General features: G+C 42.8%; 1 protein-coding gene across 1 annotated transcript in view; it reads left to right on the top strand.

Annotated features, from left to right (window-relative positions):
- Positions 1-21,439, top strand: part of LOC135220799 (beta-1,3-glucosyltransferase-like) — a gene marked incomplete in the record, with an annotated part of 300,385 nt that overhangs the window by 261,667 nt on the left and 17,279 nt on the right. Inside the window, 1 exon segment of the mRNA XM_064258304.1 lies at positions 6,747-6,882. Within this exon segment, the coding sequence (XP_064114374.1) occupies positions 6,747-6,882 (136 nt within the window).

The raw sequence follows: 21,439 nt of genomic DNA on the forward strand, positions 1-21,439 counted from the left end.
TGAGATTGAGGGGGCAACAGGAGGATAGGCTGATTCTGCTTTGAACTGGCAGGTTGTCCTTGTTGGGTAACCGAGGGACCGCCTGCACAAATTGCTGCTGTTGCTGGAGTTTTTTATATGGCTGGAACCTCTTACCAGCCTTCTTCGGTTTCTTACCAGCAGTGGGAACGGACTCCTGTTTCCTCTTCGAGGAAATACCCCACCTAGCTCTAAGGCTCTGGTTGAGCCTAGCGGCTTCGTGGTGTACCTCGTTAACCGCGGACTCTGGGAAGAGATCCGCTCCCCACATGCTAGAGGCCAAAAGTCTATTCGGCTCATGCCTAATGGTACATTCTTGTAGGACATGCTTTCGGCAGTTCCTCCTAGCCTGAAGAAGTCAAAAGCGTCCGTTAGAACCGTCTGGAACTGAGATTTCGCCAGAATCTTGAACAGCGGTTCCGTAGCATAAGAGAGGGCAGCCATTTCCGTAATTATAAAGGGAATTGAGGGACCTGCCAAACCTGGTTCGCGCATCAAACTCTGCCTGGATTAGGGAATCCGGCAGCCTTGGTAGTTTCTCGCCGAACTGGTCCATGGCGCAGTCCGGTTTGAGCTTACCAAGCGTGAACGTAGCTGGCAAAGTTCTCCCACAACTTCTCCGAAGGCCGGGAAGAGCGGAGAAGTAGACTCCGCCTCCCTCAACTGTGGGATGGGCTCATCCTTTGAGGACTGCCTGAAGGGACTTCTCCACTAATTTCGTGGCGAACGGAAGAGAAACTCCTCTTCCGTCGCGAAAATAGTGAAGGGACTCTGTAGGCCTGGAGTTTGGTGTTCGTACACTCCCAGTCCTCAAGGCAGTGAACCCATTCCCGCTGAGCATGATCTCTACTATATAGGACCGACTCCTTAGAGATCTTGTCTTCCCTCGTCAGAGCCGTTGGCGTCAGCCTAGCATAACCGATGAAAGGCTGCGTCAGACCCGATAGGGTAAACTCGAAGTCCTCAATCCTTCGAGTTCCACACTCCGAGATAGAGATCATTCCATCCTTGAACGGAGCGTAGGCAGCTACTCTCCCATGGGTTCTCCATAGAGAAAGCTGGCAAAGAGTCATATGGCGGGAGTTGAAGAATCCCAGTGCTTGACGCTGGGGAGACTGGAGGAGGAACCTGAGATAGCCCAGCTACTCGGTCCTCATTTTCTCTCATCCTGTTAGAGAGATCTTGAATTGATTGGCTAGACTGAGACAGAGTGTTTGACAACTGTGCAAACAGCTGCTCGAAGCGTGACCCCAGGGCGGAGATTTGCGAGCCCATCATCTCGCCCACCTGTTGCATCACCCCGCTGCTGAGAAAGTAGAGGGATCAAAGGTGCTAGGACCTGCTACCCCTACCGGCGTAGCCGGAGTGGAAGCGGTGGAGGCGGGAGAAGGCACTGGCTCGGCGGGAGCGCGAGCCTTCTCCTTCGAAGCCTTGCTTCTGGAGCTCTTTGGGTGAGAAGAGCTCGGCTTTGCTTTCACCGCATCGGCATAGAAGTCGACGACTTCCTAGCCGAAGAAGACGAAGACGACTTCCTAGAAGTTGTCTTGGCCAGAGTCTTCGGTTCTCTCTGTCCCTTCACCTTTGGGGGTACAGAGAGGGCGGAGAGCGGGTAGGGATCTCAGATCCCACAAAGCCTTGAATGAAGCACTAGAAGAGGGGACAGGAGAAGATCCAGAAGCACCCAAGGAAAGGACCTTGGGCGCCCGACACACCTACCTCAACCAACAAATCCTCCCCCCCTACCGCCATAGGTTCGATGTTAAGGTCCAGGGCAGCGACGTCCGGGACCGACTCCTGGGAGGCTACGACCTCAAAGGATTGCTGGAGGTCTTGCTGGATGGAGGCTATCAGCGGGGCAGCGGACAAGGGGTCAACGTAACCAGTTGACTTGCCCGCTGGGGAAGATCTGGACGGCCAGCTTCTTATCCAGAATGTAGGGCTGGCCTTTGGCGGCGTTCTTGCCCGAAGCCGCCGCCCACCCCAGCGCTTTCAGGGTGGCGAGGGCGACTTCCCTCACACCGGTAGCCTGAAAGAAAGGCAAGATTAGTTTCCAATGGTGGAACGGGGTTAACAAACTTACGACTAAAAGTGTTAGTAAAATGATAAGTAAGCCTATAACGGACTTACCCCCATCCCTCCAGCTGAACCCGACCAGGTCGTAGCAGATGGCGCAGGCTTCAGGTGCCAGACGATCATTCTCGTTGTAAGACGTGGCACAGGGGCGTGAGATCTACACTCATCATGTCCACAGGGGTCGAACAGCTTCGCGTTTACACTGGGCTGGGGGACCTGGCAGTTTTGGTAGCCTGTAAGTGGAAAGATACATGAGTACCAGGTAAACACTTACAGTCTAACAGATGCTCCGCTTGTGCCGGAGCGATAAAGTTAGATTAAACCAGAGCCCCGCCAAAATACGTGTGGTAACCAGGTTGGTTGTGATCTCTAGGCTATAGCTCCGCTGATGGCGGAGACACAAAAGAGAAACCAACCAGGAGTGGTGGTAAAAGGAAACCACGACGGAAAATGGCGGGGATGGAAATAAATTCAAAATCATCATATATACAATTTTCATTGTAAAATTAGGGTATATCCTTAAAAATAGTGATGATAAAATAACCTCCCTCCGCCCGTCGCTACTAGAAGAGTGCGCGGGTAAGAGACAAGCTCTCTTCCGGTAGCGGGGGAGAGATGAAAGGATTAGTAGGCAAGCAACCGACCACTAGAGGGGCCCCACCCCGCCCGCTAGCGGAGCCAGTAACCCATACCAAAGGTGCCCCCGGCTGCGACGGAAGGCTCCTTTCGTATAGCGAGGCAGGTGGCTGAGCAACTGGGGAGGGGGGGGAGGTCTCGGAGAAACACGGCGGGAGCGAGAGAGAGGGGGATGATGGCCTACTCCTCCCCGCCTCACCAACTACCGCAATGGAGACTCGGTACCTCATGAGTGGTCGCCCTATACCCCCCGCTGGGAGGAACCCCTGGCCGCCTCAGAGAAGTGGTGAGAAGGCAACTGAGTTGTCATGAAACAACCAAGGGGTCCCCCAGCTCCTCCCTATACCATAAGGGGAGGGTCGGGGATAGGGTAAGGTGCGATGGGACACGTGACCGCTAGTGGCCTAGGCCGCGAGCAACACAACCGTGAGATGGCCACGTGAACCAGTCTGTACCAAGACAAGGAACAAGCACCTAGGCTAGCCTAACACCCTAAATGTAATAAATAATACATCGAAAAGATGGAAAAGACACATTTTAGTAAAAGAGAAAGAAGCCCAGGAGGAGGCAGACTGTTCCAAGAAACAGAGGCCCTACTCGGAGCCAGCGATAGCCGATGAAGAGCAAGAGCCGGGATGCTGGGCCGGAATAACAAAATAGCCCTAAATACCAAACTAAGAGAAATGTAGGAGGGCTGAACTAGCTAAAACTCGATGTAAAAACATATGAACGTAATAGTAAGCCCATAAGTATAAGAAGGTCCCAGTATGGAGGACCGGGAATTCTTACGAGGCAGCATGGCGCCGCCACGAGACAACCAGGGAACCGTATATAACCTATTAAGAGGAAAATACAGGTACCCGGAAGATAAAATTGTGGTAAAATATTACTTATGAGTTACTTAACTTAGCCGTGGCAATAGCTGAGCGTTCCATGGTAGAATACATGGTAAATCCAGAAATAGCACAGCACAAGAAAAATGGCGACTTGTCGCTAGCGCTAAAAATTAAGGATGTCCGCTAGGGGCGCTGCTGTCCGTGGCGTCCTCTAGTAGTAGTAGTAGAGGCTGCATCGCCCGTTGGTATCAGCTCTCTCTTGGGGGGATTCTGATAGGAAGTTCTAATTGGTGTTTGTCTCGTGGTAGTGTTCCACACTCGCCCCTATTATCATACCGACACTTATTTTTAAGAGTGAGCGAGTCAGTTTTACTGACATTTTCTTAATTTTTTTTTTTGTTTTTTCTCTGGGGGTGGTAATTTTAGGTTAATTTTACCTAGAAAGAATGATATTAGGATCCTTTCATAGGCCGACACGAGCTGAGCCCAGAAATTTTTTCGTGCGATTGTCCTAATGTTTGCACCATTTTAAATTTGCCGTTACATGAAGTTTTATATATGGAAATGTGTGCAGTTTCATGCACAATACATCTAAAAACAACCCATGGTTGTAGCTTTTATCAGTTTTGAAATATTTTCATATAAATAACGATAAGTGCAAAAATTTCAACCTTCGTTCAACTTTGACTCTACCGAAATGGTCGAAAAATGCAATTGTAAGCTAAAACCCTTATAATCTAGTAATATTCAATCATTTACCTTCATTTTGTAACAAATTGGAAGTCTCTAGCACAATATTTCAATTTATGGTGAATTTATGAATAAAAAAAAAAAACATTTTCCTTACGTCCGCGCGGTAACTTCCAAAAAAAATCAGAAATTTTTTCGTGCGATTGTCGAAATGTTTGCACCATTTAAAATTAGCCGTTCCATAAAGTTTTATATATGAAAATGTGCGCTATTTCATGTAGAATACAACGAAAAATTATTTAAGGTTGTAGCTTTTTCTCTTTTTTGAAATATTTGCATATAAATCACGATAAATAGAAAAAAAACCACGTTCGGTCAAATTTATCTCTACCAAAATAGTCAAAAAACTTAATTGTAAGCTAAAACTCTTACAATCTAGTAATATACAGTCATTTATCTTCATTTTGAAACAAATTCAAAGTGTCTAGCACAATATTTAGATTTATGGTGAATTCAAAAAAAAAAAACTCTCTCTCCCTCCGCGCGCCGATTCGCGGCCACAAATCTCTGAAATGTGTACGTCGCATTCTCCTAATATTTGCTCCTTTTCATGTTAGGCTTTTTATAGAATTTCATATATGAAAATGTGTGCAAATTCATGAAGAATACAAACAAAAATATTTGAAGGTTGTAGCTTTTCTCATTTTTGCAATATTTGCATATAAATATATATATATATATATATATATATATATCTATATATATATATATATATATATATATATATCTATATATTTCAACATTTGGTCAACTTCAACTCGTTCGAAATGGTAGAAAACTGCATTTCTAAGCTAAAACTCTTACAGTAACGTAATATTCAATCATTTGTATTCATTTTGAAACAAATTGAAAGTCTCTAGAACAATATTTACATTTATGGTGAATTTTTGAAAAAAAAAATTTTTACGTCCGCCCATTACGAATTCATGCATCATTTTGTGATAATATTTTTTCTGTGTTGCTTTGATCGTTTTACAATGTGTTATATATCAAAATTATCGCAAATTAGTGTACAATACAACGATAAAAACAGTAACTCGTTAGCTTTAACAGTTTTTCACACAGCTTGATTTGAATACAATTATGTATGAATTTGTTTTTTGTCGCTACCATATATCGCATTATTTATATATGATAATATTTTTTTTTCATTTCTGATGGTTGCATACTAAACTTTAGGCAATGACAAAAAAAGGAGTTAAAAAGTAACTCTTAATCTTAAAAACTAAGCGCGCTGTTATTTTTTGAAAAAAAAAATTTTTCGCTTCCGCAGTCACTCCAAACCCGCCTCGGCATACGGGAGACGTTTTGGTTTTTAGGGCTTAGGCGTAAGAGGGTTAACGGCTGCCCGTCTTGATAATTATCTACTAATTGTTGCACCTCATGACTCTGTTGGCCCTAGTGTCCATCAAAACCCTGTTCAACCAAATGCTGTCTCTGCAACTGATTTGGGTACTGAATGTTCGGCTGCTGACCTTCAACATAAACTGAAGTGCCTTGATTATACTGGTATGCATGTTGTAAATGATTGGTCAACACCCTCTGTTCAGCAGGGAGTGGAGATTCTACCAACCTTGCAAAGTTTCCAGTTATCCCATGAGAGAGATCTTGGTCAATCATATCATATATATCGTCACTCAAGAGGTGCTCTCCTTTTTCCATTTTCTGTGAAAAGATATGAGAAATTTTTTAAAAAAATACACATTGACGATCCCGAAACGAATACCGCATGCGTACTATAACAATGCTGGCTCGGCCACCACGTACATAGATGCATGATGGGAGGGACGCTGGCCAATAGGAGAGAAGGATCTCATGGCCGCGACTAGCATCAGGAACCAATGGGAGAGCAGGAGGATGGTGGCAAGTCTACTAAGTTGGCGGCGCGCGAGTTTCAAAATTGTTATCGGTGGTTCCCAACCCCAGGGTATCAAGGGTATTTCTGAGGGTTGCCAGAGGCTCTTACAAAAATATATATGTTAATAATTCACAGCTGGTCGCATTTTCATTTTGAGTACATACTAATGTAACTGATTTACTTTAGTAGGTAAAGATTCTACTGGGGACATTGTGCTAGTAAATATAAACTGAAATATAACAGCAAAAGCTCATAAACATTTTGCTAGTATAACTGTAACATGAAATGGTTGCATATATTATTACAATTAGGGTTGCTACTCCAGGTTAAGACTGGATTTAGGGTCACAACCAAAAAGGGACAGGAAACACTGCCTTAAATTAGTAGAGTAAGTATATTTATAGTAATAGAATAAGTACTTATTACATAAATATTTGTCGTATAGGAGGAAGTACTGAGTGGATTCTTTTATCTTCTCATTTACAATGCATAAGCTGAGCTATTCTCACTGTCGGAAGTCCAATTTGCTGGAAATATTCAGCCCTGAAATATAAACAGTATTATTTCCTTTTCAGGATGCAGTTTTTGCAACAGATAATATTCATTTTGCTGTGAAGACATGCTCACAGTTTCATAGGGAAAGGCTACCTGTTTTAAAAGAAACCTGGCTTAAACAGGCCTCAAACTATGCACTCTACAGTGATGTTAATGGTAAGGTGTTGCTTATTAATGTTCATATTATATAGAATTTGATGTAGACTTTTATTTGGTTCATGGGATTTTACTTAGGACAACAGCACATCTAGATATCCTGAAAATTAAAAATTTATGTAATGGCACATTTTGAGAATCTTAACTGCTGATCATATTGTAGACATTTCTACAGTGAGAACAGTGACATTGTTATGTAAAGAGGATTGGATTGTCTCATTGTATGACAGTGCAGTAAATTCTGCACCAAATAAGCTATTAATATAACCTGTGTTATGTGAGCTGCTTCATCCTTAAATGTTATAGTGTGTTGCCTATGATTTTCAAGGTGTATACATAATTTTTGGATAGCAAAATGTATGAATATCCACAGATTCATACTTAACCCTCTTACGCCGAAGCGGTAAACAAAAAATTGTCTCCCGTGTGCCGGAGGTGTTTCAGAGTGAGCGCGGAAGCGGAAAAAATTTTATTTTCAAAAAGTCACAGCGCGCTTAGTTTTCAAGATTAAGAGTTCATTTATGGCTCCTTTTTTTGTCATTGGCTGAAGTTTAGTATGCAACCATCAGAAATGAAAAAATTATCATTATCATATATAAATAATGCGATATATGATAGCGCAAAAACGAAATTTCATATATAATTGTATTCAAATCACGCTGTGCGCAAAACGGTTAAAGGTAACAAGTTACTTTTTTTTCGTTGTAATGTACACTAAATTGTGATCATTTTGGTATATAACACATTGTAAAACGATAAAAGCAACACAGAGAAAATATTATCACAAAATAATGCATGAATTCGTAACGCGCGGACGTAAACAAATATTTTTTTCAAAAATTCACCATAAATCTAAATATTGTTATAGAGACTTGCAATTTGTTTCAAAATGAAGACAAATGATTGAATATTACTATACTGTAAGAGTATTAGCTTACAATTGCAGTTTTCGACCATATCTGATGAGTTAAAGTTGACCGAATGTCAAATTTTTTTATATATATATATTTTTTATATGCAATTATTTCGGAAATAAGAAAAGTTACAACCTTCAAATATTTTTCGTTTTATTCTACATAAAATTGCGCACATTTTCATATATAAAACTCTATGAAATGCCTAATATGAAACGGAGCAAATATTCCGAGAATGGGACGTACGCATTTTGGAGATTTGTGGCGGAGAATCCGCATGCGGAGGGAAGGAAAGATTTTTAAAATTCACCATAAATCTAAATATTTTGCTAGAGACTTCGAATTTGTTTCAAGATGAAGATAAATGACTGAATATTACTAGACTGTAAGAGTTTTAGCTTACAATTGCGTTTTTCGACCATTTCGGTAGAGTCAAAGTTGATCGATAGTGGTTTTTTTTCTATTTATCGTGATTTATATGCAAATATTTCAAAAATGAGAAAAGCTACAACCTTCAATTATTTTTTGTTGTATTCTACATGAAATTGCACACATTTTCATATATAAAACTTTATGTAACGGCTAATTTAAAATGGTGCAAACATTACCACAATCGCACGTATGATTTTTTTGGAAGAGTTACCGCGCGGACGTAAAGAAAATGTTATTTTTTTCATAAATTCACCATAAATCGAAATATTGTGCTAGAGACTTCCAATTTGTTACAAAATGAAGGTAAATGCTTGAATATTACTAGAATATAAGCGTTTTAGCTTACAACTGCGTTTTTCGACCATTTCGGTAGAGTCAAAGTTGACCGAAGGTTGAAATTTTGGCAATTATCGTTATTTATATGAAAATATCTCAAAACTGATAAAAGCTACAACCATGGGTTGTTTTTAGTTGTATTGTGCATGAAATTGTGCACATTTCTATATATAAAACTTTATATAACGGCTAATTTTAAAATGGTGCAAACATTACCACAATCGCATGTATGATTTTTTTTGGAAGAGTTACCGCGCGGACGTAAAGAAAAAGTTTTTTCATAAATTCACCATAAATCGAAATATTGTGCTAGAGACTTCCAATTAGTTGCAAAATTAAGGTAAATGATTGAATATTACTAAAATATAAGAGTTTTAGCTTACAATTGCGTTTTTCGACCATTTCGGTAGAGTCAAAGTTGACCGAAGGTTGAAATTTTGGCACTTATTGTTATTTATATGAAAATATCTCAAAACTGATAAAAGCTACAATCATGAGTATTTTATTGTTGTATTCTACATAAAAATGCACACATTTTCATAGATAATACTTCATGTAACGGCTAATTTACAATGGTACAAAAATTATGTCAAAGTGACGAAATAATTTTTGAGATGTGTCACAGATACTTTTTAATGCGGCAAGAAAGAAATTTGCGCTTGCACGCCTGAGTAACGATTGTAAACAAAACAACACCTTGATCCGTGAACTCCCAGCATCCCCCAAGGCGCGTGATTCAAAAGTTTTAGGCTGGTAGGCCTATAAGTATTTTTCCGCAAATTTTAAAAAAAACTTGTAAGTCGACGTAAAATACGTCCAGTCGGCACACGGGAGACAAAATATGTCAACGTAAAATACGTCCAGTCGGCGTAAGAGGGTTAATACATAATCCAAGAAGGGGCATTCTAATACAGGAAGAAATATTTATAGTAACTAAATAAAAATTTTGTAGGCTCTTACAAATAATATATGTAGTACATAAGAGTATGCAGATAGAAATTATAAACAAAAATAGCTTAATTATTATTTCATTAGGTGTGTGTGTTTTCAATTTTGTACTAAATAGGGATGTTTCAAAGGTGACAATAGACTTGCTTTCTTTTCTCTATTGTCAGTGTGCCCTCCTTTGTGTATCCAATCCATTACCCTTCATTTATTTAGTGAAATTGAAAAATTTGTTAGAGGGACAATACATGAAACTTGCATGCACAGGAGTGTACTTATGATATTTTATATTTTTATTTTCCCAGTTCTTTACTCAATTATCATTCATTTGTTTAACAGCATGAACAAATACACTGCAGCTTAAAAAGTAATGTAAGTTCTATATGTATTATTTTAATTGTTTTCACTGATTAATCATGTGATTGTTTTATTTTATTTTTCCATGTCAATATTTTGGGGATTAATTTTGAACAACCATGTAAAATTGTTACCATTCTTAGTGGAAAACCTGCTAATGACCAACAGATAACACATATCAGTTTACCACATCTCTTTATTCCATTCTCTACTCCAGTGTGAGATCACAATGAGGCAGAACTGAGTCCTACTGATTTATTACCGGGGCATGCTATAAGTAGAGACCTGGATCTTGATCATATTAGAATTCAAAATAATCAGATTATAATGGGAAATTTTGAGTAAATGTTGCATCTAAGCTCAAACAAAAATCCGGAAACCGACCCAAGGAATCATATGATTTTTGTAAACAAAAGTGGTTCGGTCAGTCACCGCTAATAGGCGTTGTTCCCATGCTTATTGGTGAGGAAAACAGTAAGAACCACAATTGAACTTAAGATTATTGAAAATTATAATGTAAGAGGCATTCTGTGACAACCTTAATCCTGTGATGTGTCGATAGTTGTATCAATAATTGGCTACAGTCACAACTATCGACAAAACTATTAACACTGTAAACAAAACATTTGTAACCTATTAATGGTAAAAACCATAGGTTATTCAAGTGAATCACTAATGATACAACTTTTGATACTGTAAACAAAACAACTAATTACATTAATTACTGTGGATAATTACCATAATTAGATGTTAGGATGAGCGAGATCTCACTTTGTTACAGGAGTAGGATCTCTATCCTTAATTCTAAAAACTGAAAAGGTCTATAAGCCTCAACATAAATATCTTCTGGAGAAAATGATTTGAAAATTTTTTTTAAATATTTTACAGAATATAAGCATTGTAGCCATGTGCCATTTGCATTCGATATTGTTTACATTCTCAAAATCTTGGCTGATTGTGCTATCGATATCTTCATTGGCATTACACAATACTATCGAAAATACGAAACAAAAGGCGTTCCGGGGAGGGTCGATACGGGACAAGGGACAAATGTCATAAATATGGGACAATCCCGTCAAATACGGGACGCTTATCACCCTGCACAAGACCTCTAGGAACCATCTGGCTTCTTCACCATGTGGAGGGGGGACGCCTATGGGCTTGATGCCTTTTTGCAACTACCATCCTCCATTTCTGCAAATGCTTGTTTAGCATCCTGGAGCTTCTTAGGCAGCAGGTGGTGAAACTTAGCATGTGTTGGTGGGCCCGTGGTGGTGGTATGGCCGTGCTTGGCCTATGTTCCCAGCACCTGGTGTTGCTCCGGCTTGAAGACATCTGGGAATTTGTGCAGGAGGCCGCTGTATTTGGATGATGCAGCAGAACATTTAGCTGGCATTCCCAGGCCGGCGGCAAGCAGGCGGGAGCAGCAGGTTCCAGTGTCTAGAAGGCGTTTATGGTTGACATCCACCAGCAGACCATGTTGCATGAGGAAATCGGAGCCCAGTAGAGGGAACTTGATATCCGCGATGACAAAGGGCCACTCGTAGTTATGACCCAGGATGGATATTCTGTGGGTCTGGATTCTGTAGTGGCAGATGGGGCTTCTGTTTGCAGCTACTAGTGCGGCCGTGACATTGGGCAGGCAGTTGCGGTCCTCCCTCAACAGCAGAAAGACTGACTTTATGGCTCCCGTGTCTACCAGCATTCAGTGCCCCAAGATTGCATTGTGGATGAAGAATCCCACTGGTTAGGATTCCCTGTTGTTTGCGGCCACTGCTGTTATGGGTGGTCGCCCTCTGTGTTTTTGGGGAACACACGAGCTCTGCAGTTTCTGTTGTTTTTCCCGAATCATCGGTGGAAATAGTACTTGGCTGGATTTGTGCGAGACTTCTGCTGTCATAGCGGTGCCTTTTTTCTGTATATATTACGTGTGTATCACCCTCCTCGACCTTCTCTTCTATCAGGCTGCAGGTACTGTGGCATGCTTGGAGACCTTGGTGGCCTTGTGGAGTTTATCCAATTTCTCCAATGGAGGTGTGTCTGCCTCCATGATTTGCGCCCTCACCTCCTGAGGAAGGCGCTGCAGGAATATTTCTTGCAATAGGCTGATCTCCCTTCTTTTGCTGGATTCGTCGCAGTCCAGCAGCATCAGAAGACCTCATAAGTTGTTCCAGGTGTCCTTGGGCGATGCGTCCCCCAGGGACTGGTTCATCAGGTCCAGGGCGCGTTGGGCTCTCTCTGGGACGGGCATGGAGTAAATCTCGGTGAGCTTCCTGCGGAGGTCTTCATATTTGATCTTTTCTGGCCTCACGTTTAGTCAAAGTATAATGTTATTAAATAATTCCTCGGGCAGCATTGTCATGGTAATATCTGCTTTGATTTCTTCGTCCGTGACCTTGGCTACACGGAAATGTATGTTGACCCGCAGGAACCATGACGCGGTTGCCGTGAGAATGGGGCAGCTCTATCGCCTGAGTTATTGCAGTTTTCAAAGGTGAGAGGGGGACACAGAGGATCTGTGAGTCCAGCTTGACTTTCGAGTTCCGTGGCTGGCATTTTGACTCTCACACCAAAACACGAATTAAGCACTGTATTTAGTCCGTTAATGGTGTTCGGGGTTTGTCAGAAGTCAAAACTATACGCCGTCTGGTTCTTTTAATGACTTTCTGAATATGGTCAATGTGCATCATAAATGGCAGGGCCAAACTGTTTGAACACACTAGAACATACCTGGGGAGGTACACCGTAGTTAGTCCATTAGTGGTGTGGATGGTTTTCTGAGGAAGGAGGTTTCAGAAGCCTAAACTTTAAAGGCTTCTGAAGGTAAGGGTGGCCATAGTGAGTCCGTTAATGGCCAAACCAAAACTGCTGTTTACCGTCACTCCTCAGGTCACCAGTTGTGAGGTCGCAATGAGACAGAACTGAGTACAGTGGTACCTCGACATACGAAAGTCTCAGCTTATGAAAAATTCAAGTTATGAAAGCAAATACGAAGATTTTTGGGCTCTACATACGAAAATCATTCAGGTTACGAAAGGTTGTTGCTGTAAAGTCCCGAGATTCACCCGGACCGCCGAGAACAATTTTAAAACTCCATAAGATCCTGCTCTCTTATTGGTCAGCATCTCTCCCATTGTGCTCTATGTAAAGGCGTTCTTCTTCAGCCATTGCTTCACACCAGTGTTATCGTACACACGCAGAATTCGTTCGTTCACATATACGATTTCGTTTGTTAACGTAAATTCGTGTTAGTGATTTTGTTGTACTACTTTATTGTGTTGTGTGAGAACTTAATTAGTATACTACATAACTTAATTACATACAGTATAGTTATGGGTCCCAAGAAAGTTGCTGAAGTTCACGGAAAGAAGAGGGTGCTTTCTATGCAGACAAAAATGGAGATCATTAAAAAGTATGAAGCTGGCATGCGGTTGAGTGTGATCGCTAAGGAATACGGCCGAAATCCGTTGATGATAGACACCATCCTTAAGCAGAAGGAAGCCATCACAGCAGCTACACCCTCCAAGGGCGTGACTATTTTGTCCAACAAGAGGAGCCACGTGCATGATGAGATGGAGAGGCTGCTTCTTCTATGGACTGGGGACAAAGAAATCTCTGGCGAAATGATAACCAAGACGGCAACCTGCCAGAAGGCCAGCGCTATTTTTGATGATTTGATTGCCCAGGCCGAAGACAACGGAGGAGAAGGGACATTGACGGCAACCCCAGACTTCAAGGCTGCTTCTCGGGGGTGGTTTGATAAATTCTGTAAACGGACTGGCATCCATTCAGTGGTGAAGAAATTGAAATTTCGTAAAAAACGTAAAGTATAAAAAAGTAAAAAAAAGAAAAAAAAAATGTAATTTTAAGTTTTTTGTAAAGTTGAGTGTTAATGTTTGTGCCATTTGTTAATGTATTTCGTAAAGTTTAGTGTTAATGTTTCATGACATTTTTAATGTGTTTTGTAAAGTTAAGTCTGCGTACAAGTCTTCTGCCATTTGTCCTCTTCCTCTGTTGTCACTTTCGGAGATTGCCTCACTCGAAAGGTAAGGTTCCATATTTTACTACATACGTACGTATGTACGTACAGTATTTCTTGTATACCATGTTCACTAATACGCTTTATTTACAGGTATGTAGTACATATTAGTAGCATATATGTAGTTTAAGTTAGGTATTGAATGGTCCAAATTGTTGTATTTCATTGTTTCATACATTCAACTTCCCTGTCAGATATATACTTAGCTATAGACTCCGTTGTCCCCGACAGAAATTCAAATTTCGCGCCACTCGCTACAGGTAGGTCAGGTGATCTACCGCCCTGCCCTGGGTGGCAGGACTAGGAACCATTCCCGTTTTCTATCAGATTTTCTCTGTCGCCGGTGGTGTCAACATTGTTGTTACTACCTCCTGACTGGAATTCTTGTTTCAAGACAATTGATCTTCTTTCGGCTGATTATTTTGGTGACGTACCTGGATCGTTGTTTTGGCATTCGCTACCGTGGACTGGATTTGGACTTGCTTTTGGTTTTATCTTAAGAATGTCTGACTCAAGTGTTGGTGTGAGAGTGTGTGTGAATGTAGGCTGCAAGGTGAGGATACCGAAGGCTTCGGTTGATCCTCACACTGTATGCCGACGTTGTAGAGGAGTTGATTGTTCTTTGGCTAATACCTGTAATGAGTGTGAAAGGTTGAGTGCTGAGGAATGGAAGACTCAAACTTCTTACTTGAAGAAGTTAGAGAGGGATAGAGTAAGAAGGGCTGCTTCTAAGGGTGTAAGTAGTGCAAAGCCTTTATCTAGTTCTGTTATTTCTTCCCATCATAATAATGATTCTCCCTCTTTATCAGGGCATTCACAGGTTGCTATTCCTTCAGATTCTGCTTCAGAGATCGCAGATCTGAAGGCTACCCTTCAAAAGATGCAAACCAAAATGGCGGCTTTGGAAGGTAAGAGCAGTGATTTTGATGTGATAAGTGAAGTGATTGCGACGCTCCCAGGCCTAGACCTCTTCCAAGCTCCCTGGCCCAGAGGAGAAGGAAAGTCGAAAGCCTTACGGAGGTTGTGGAGAATCCCCACCGGTCAGGCGTCCCTTCAGCAGGCTCTGTAGCGCCACAGACGGCTAAGGACCGCCTTAGAAAAAGCGTCCTCCGCGAATGCTTCTCTTCGTCAGGATCCCCCTCACCTAAACGAGGGTGGAAGGATTCGGAGCTTTCCAGACCTTTTAAGAGGAACTGGAAAGAGCCTTCTTTCAACTCTAGCCCCGAGCGCTTTTCTGAAGAAGAAGCTTCCTCGGTGATCAAGAGGACTACGAATGAGTTTGCTTCTCCCTGTTCCGACAGAGATTGTCAAACTCCCTCTAGATCTCCCTCTCCTCCTGTTGAAGAAGACAAAGGAGAGGCTACGAAGAAGATCCTGTTTAATGTTCAGGAGCAGTTAGCCTCTTTGGTAGGAGTTCTTTCAAAAGATCCTCCTCGCAGAAAGGACGTCAGGCTTCCTGTTAAAAGTACTAGACGCCGATCTCCTGCCAGGCGTAGAGAACCCTTCAGGGGAGATGTCGGCCGCCTGGCGCGTGGCGCCAGCCAGGTGCCAAACAGGCGCCAGGCTTCACCTGAGAGCGACCCTCCTGCTTATAGAGATGAATCGGATGAAGCTTCGGATTTCCACAGGCGCGAGGATCCAGCCAGGCGCGAGGCACCAGCCAGGCGCGAGGAGCCAGCTAGGCGCGTAGAACCTAGACCAAGTTCTTCTGGGAGGGGACTTAGGAAATCTCTTAGTCCCTCTCCTGTTAGGAGTATTTCGCCTTCAGAGAAAGACTTTAGGGAAGAGCCTTCGGATAGCAAGGTTTGTTCTCCTTCTGACCCTTTCGAACAAGAGGAAGGTTCAGAAGATGATGCTCCCAATAGAGAAGGGCTGCCAAATTATAAAGTTTTGACAGCTCTCCTTTTGCAAGAATATGGAGATTCTTTAACCCCAGCCGCTCCTCCTTCTCCTCGCTCGCTCTTTTCGAGTGCGAAAGTGCTGAAGTCTTCGTCTTTCCTCAAGATGAGACCAGCCATCTCTATGAAGAGAGCTCTCCAGTCTCTCGATTCTTGGATGAAGACAAAGAAGGAGCTGGTGAGGACTGTGTTCTGTATGCCTCCCGCTAGACTTACAGGCAGAAAGGGCATATGGTATGAGACAGGAGAGAATATGGGACTCTCTCTTCCTGCTTCGGCAGAAGCGGACTTCTCGAGCCTGGTTGATTCATCGAGATGGCATGGCCTGAACTTGGCTCGTGCGACATGGGGCCTTTCAGAATTGGATCATCTCCTCAAGGGACTCTTCCATGTCTTGGAAGTGTTCAATTTCCTGGATTGGTCCCTTGGGGTGATGGCCAAAAAGACCCATGACGCAGAGGGCCTAAGCCCAGAAGTTTTGCTTTGCATCTTAGGTTGCATTGACAAAGCAGTTCAGGATGGTTCGGGAGAAGTCTCCTCTCTCTTTGGAGCGGGACTGTTAAAGAAGAGAGCAGTGTTCAGTCCATTTCTGACGAAAGCCGTGTCTCACTCACAGAGAGCAGCCTTACTTTTTGCTCCTTTGTCAGACTACTTGTTCCCTTCTCAGTTAGTGAAGGACATTTCGCATTCACTAACTGAGAAGGTGACCCAGGACAGGATCTTCTCCTTCAATCTTCTAGGAAGAGTAGACCTGTAGTCGTGGGAGAAAAGAAAGTGGCTCGTACGACTCAACAGCCCTTTCGAGGAGGCCCTCCTTCTAGAGCTCCCTCAAAAAGAAAAGCTTCAGAGAAGAGAGGAAAAGCCTCCTTCTGACCCTTTAAAAGGGGTAAGTGATATGAGAAGCCTCCAAACACCAGTAGGTGCCAGGCTACAGGGATTTGCGGAAGCCTGGGCACGTATAGAAGCCGACACTTGGTTGCTTTCAGTGATCAAGAAGGGCTATTACATCCCCTTCGAGGACAGTCCTCCCCTGACTTCAACTCCGCGGGAACTGTCTGCCAGATACAAGGACCCTGTTCTGAGGGATACTCTTCGGCAAATGGTAGAACAGATGTGGGACAAAAGAGCTATAGAACTAGTACTGGATCACAACTCCCCGGGGTTTTACAATCGCCTTTTTCTAGTCGCAAAGGCTTCGGGGGGCTGGAGACCAGTTCTAGACGTAAGCGCACTGAACAAATTTGTAATGAAAGAGAAGTTCAGTATGGAGACATCTGCTTCAGTCCTTGTGGCTCTTCGCCAAGGAGATTGGATGGTATCTCTAGATCTCTAGGATGCCTATTTCCACGTCCCGATTCACCCTTCGTCGAAGAAGTACCTTCATTTTATGATGGAGGGAAGGATCTATCAGTACAGAGCCTTGTGTTTCGGCCTGTCCACAGCTCCTCAAGTGTTCACGAGCTTGATGAAGAATGTGGCAAAATGGCTTCACCTAAAGGGTATCAATATCTCTCTCTACCTAGACAACTGGCTCATCAGAGCCAGATCAGAGAGACAGTGTCTGGAGGACCTTACTTTGACCCTAGACCTGATAAAGTCTTTGGGATTGCTCGTAAACCTCGAGAAATTGCAACTGATCCCCAGCCAGAACATAGTCTATCTGGGGATTCAGATGGATTCTCGGGGTTTTCGAGTATTTCCGTCTCAAGAGAGACTCATAAGAGGTTACGAGAAAGTCTCTCTATTCTTAGGGAAGGAACGCAGTTCGGCGAGGGAATGGTTGAGCCTTCTAGGGACCCTTTCCTCGCTGGAACAGTTCTTTCCTCTAGGAAGACTTCATCTTCGTCCTCTTCAGTTCTTTCTAAAAAGAATGTGGAACTGGAAGACAGGACTACTCTTGGACTTGTTTCCCATTCCATTAGAGATAAAACATCACTTGGAATGGTGGTTACCCCCATTACAGGAAAACAGAGGGATATCCCTGGAAATTCGGAACCCAAGCCTAGTGTTGTTTTCTGACGCGTCGGAGATGGGTTGGGGAGCAACCTTGGGGCCGAGAGAAGTGTCAGGCACCTGGACAGCAGATCAGGTGTCCTGGCACATCAACTGCAAAGAGCTCTTAGCTGTTCACCTGGCTCTAAAGAGCTTCGAGCCTATAGTCAGAAACGGAGTAGTCCAGGTAAACTCGGACAACACCACCACTCTGGCATATATTTGGAATCAAGGAGGGACGCACTCGTTCTTCCTCTACGAGCTGGCAAGAGACCTTCTCGTATGGGCATTTCAAAGGAACATCTCCCTCTTGACAAGATTTGTTCAGGGAGAGAGGAACGTGAGAGCGGACAGGCTGAGCAGGAGGAACCAGGTCCTTCACACAGAATGGACCCTCCACACTCAGAAGTGTGTCAGAGTCTCTGGTCTCTTTGGGGGAAACCTCATGTAGACCTGTTCGCCACGTTCCTCTCCAAGAGAATAGAAGTCTTTTGCTCGGTGGTAGAAGACCCCAGAGCATTAGCAGTAGACGCCTTCCTACTAGACTGGTCAAACCTAGAGGTTTACGCATTTCCCCCATTCAAGATTCTGGGGCAAGTGCTCAGAAAGTTTGTGGCCTCGAAGGGGACGAAAATGACACTGATAGCCCCTTTTTGGCCAGTGCACGATTGGTTCACAGAGGTAGTGGAGTGGACGGTGGACTTCCCCAGATCCCTTCCAAGAAGGACGGATTTGCTCAAACAACCCCACTTCGAGAGGTATCATCAAAACCTCCCCGCTCTCGCTCTGACTGCCTTTCGACTATCGAAAGACTTGTCAGAGCGAGGGGCTTTTCTCACAAGGCTACAAGCGCAATCGCTAGAGCCCGCAGATCTTCTACAATGCGAGTATATCAATCAAAGTGGGAGGTGTTTAGAAGATGGTGTAGGTCGAAGAAGCTGTCCTCCTCCAGTACCTCTGTGACCAAAATTGCTGATTTCCTTCTGTTCCTGAGGGAGGAATCACACCTTTCTGTATCGACCATAAAGGGATACAGGAGTATGCTTTCGGCCGTATTCAGGAATAGAGGCTTAGATCTTGCAGACAATAAGGATCTGAACGATCTAATTAGGTCCTTTGAGACTTCAAAGTCTAAGGAACCAAGTCCTTCTAGTTGGAATCTAGACGTAGTCCTAAAATTTTTGACTTCGAAAAGGTCCAAACCTCCCCATCTTGCCTCTTTTCGAGATGTCACAAGAAAGTGTTTGTTTCTTTTGTCTCTCGCAACAGCCAAAAGAGTTAGTGAACTGCACGCACTAGATACTAGGATGGGTTTTAAAGGAGACTCAGCCATCTGTTCGTTTAAGGCGCTGTTTCTAGCGAAGAACGAAAATCTTGAAACCCTGGCCCAGGAGCTTCGAAGTAAAAGGCTTGTCCAACCTGGTAGGTAGAGAGACAGAAAGGTCTCTTTGCCCGGTGAGAGCACTAAAGTTCTACCTGGATAAGAAGAAGCAGATGGGAGGTTCTAAACAAGGTCTATGGTGCTCCATGAAAGATCCAGCAAGACCTATGTCTAAGAATGCTTTAGCCTTCTTTGTTAGAAGCGTCATAACAGAGGCACATAAGATCTGTCCTGATGACTCCTTTAAACTTTTGAGAGTAAGAGCTCATGAAGTTAGAGCAGTCGCGACGTCTCTCTCTTTCAAAGGAATATGTCGCTAAAGAATATCTTGGAACCGACTTATTGGAGGTGCAATTCGGTGTTTGCATCTCACTATTTGAAAGACGTTCGTGTGACTTATGAGAAATGTTTTTCTCTAGGTCCGTTTGTGTCAGCGGATACGATCCTGGGTATGGGAGCGAGCACCGATCTTTATTTATTCATACGTACCTTCTAGTTAGATATGTTCTTGACTTCCTGCTGGCAAGAGTGCTAGATGTCGCACAGGCGGCCGTTCACTATTGCTTAGTAAGGAACTCTTGTGATATCTTCTTAGAAGAGTATACATTTTTTTTTTTTTTTTTTTAATTACTGTGTGCGTGTTTACTGTGTTATTCGAGTTCTGGTTGTTTGTGAAGAGTTGGGGGATAACTCTTAACAATCTTTAGTACTAACATGGTGGTTAGGATCAGGTGATCGGGATCGGTTGTGTGCTCCTTTATAAGGTGTGTTGTCATATAAGTGGATCAGCACCCATGACCCAAAATACCAGTTAGGCTCTGCCGAGTAAGTGGATAAGACCCCATCGGCAGACCCACAAGAACTCTTGGCCATAGATCAAATATCTCGCTAAGGCTCTTGAGGTGATGCAGACTCCTGGGCAGCAGCCATGAAGTCTTCCGCCTATCAGGTAGGAACCAAGGTCTATAAATACCTACAATCAGCTAAGTATATATCTGACAGGGAAGTTGAATGTATGAAAATGATATTGTTATGATACAATAAAGTTTCATACATACTTACCTGGCAGATATATACGATTAATGGCCCACCCAGCCTCCCCGCAGGAGACAGGTGGAAGAGAGAAAATCTAATAGAAAACGGGAATGGTTCCTAGTCCTGCCACCCAGGGCAGGGCGGTAGATCACCTGACCTACCTGTAGCGAGTGGCGCGAAATTTGAATTTCAGTCGGGGACGACGGAGTCTATAGCTAAGTATATATCTGCCAGGTAAGTATGTATGAAACTTTATTGTATCATAACAATATCATTTTATTGGTCAATTTAGCTTTATTATAAAATTTACTGGGGTGTTTTTGTAGGGCTTGGAACGAATTAGGCAATTTACATGTAAAATGCGGTTCAAGATACAAAAAACTCAGGTTACGAAGGCCACCTCGGAACGGATTAATTTCGTATCCTGAGGTACCACCGTACTACTGATCTATTATATTATGGCTTTGACCAGCTTTCTACGATATACAGAAAAGCGGTTCGCCAGAGGTACTTCTGATTCACAGTTGTGAATAGTGGTTGGTATTTGAGGGGACCAGAGTCGTCTTCTCACTTCCGTTCATAGTTGGTATTCTTCAAGGTACTTTAAAACACATCAATGTATAAAGAATACTCTATTCAAGTATTTACAAGTCGAGACTCATCTTAGAAGTATGAGCTCTTTGAAGGATTCTTGAGTAGATGGGAGATCAAAAGAGAGTGCATACAAAGTTCTCCATTTGATCTTAGGAAAAAGTGACATACATACATACAAAGTAATACACGCATGACTTTTGAGGTGGTCATGATCTAGATTCTCATGGGAGTTTGGTCGAGTAGACCCAGCAAACTGATGAGACACCTGTTTTTAAGAAACATGATGATCCAGTATTTGAAACACATCCTGAGTGGACACGATAATTTTGGGAGCTCTTTCCTCCTTGACCTATTATACAGAGCACAACAATATTTTTATAGTAGAAATAAGATGCATTTCCATTTTTATATGTAATTTTATTACAATTACCTGGGCATGAGATATACATAGCAGTGTGCGGACTGAAACGGAGTGCCCAACCCTTGAGTCTCGCGACTTCTCGCGACTTGCACACAGTAATAAAATGGTAATAGCAAAAGACATAATGGACCTACATTATGTCTTTTGAATTATATATCGGCGGAAAGGCCAGGAAATTCTATATACAAACATATACATGTGATTCTTGCTGCT

This window comes from Macrobrachium nipponense, chromosome 2, assembly GCF_015104395.2.
Source record: "Macrobrachium nipponense isolate FS-2020 chromosome 2, ASM1510439v2, whole genome shotgun sequence".
NCBI classification, from domain to species: Eukaryota; Metazoa; Arthropoda; class Malacostraca; order Decapoda; family Palaemonidae; genus Macrobrachium; species Macrobrachium nipponense.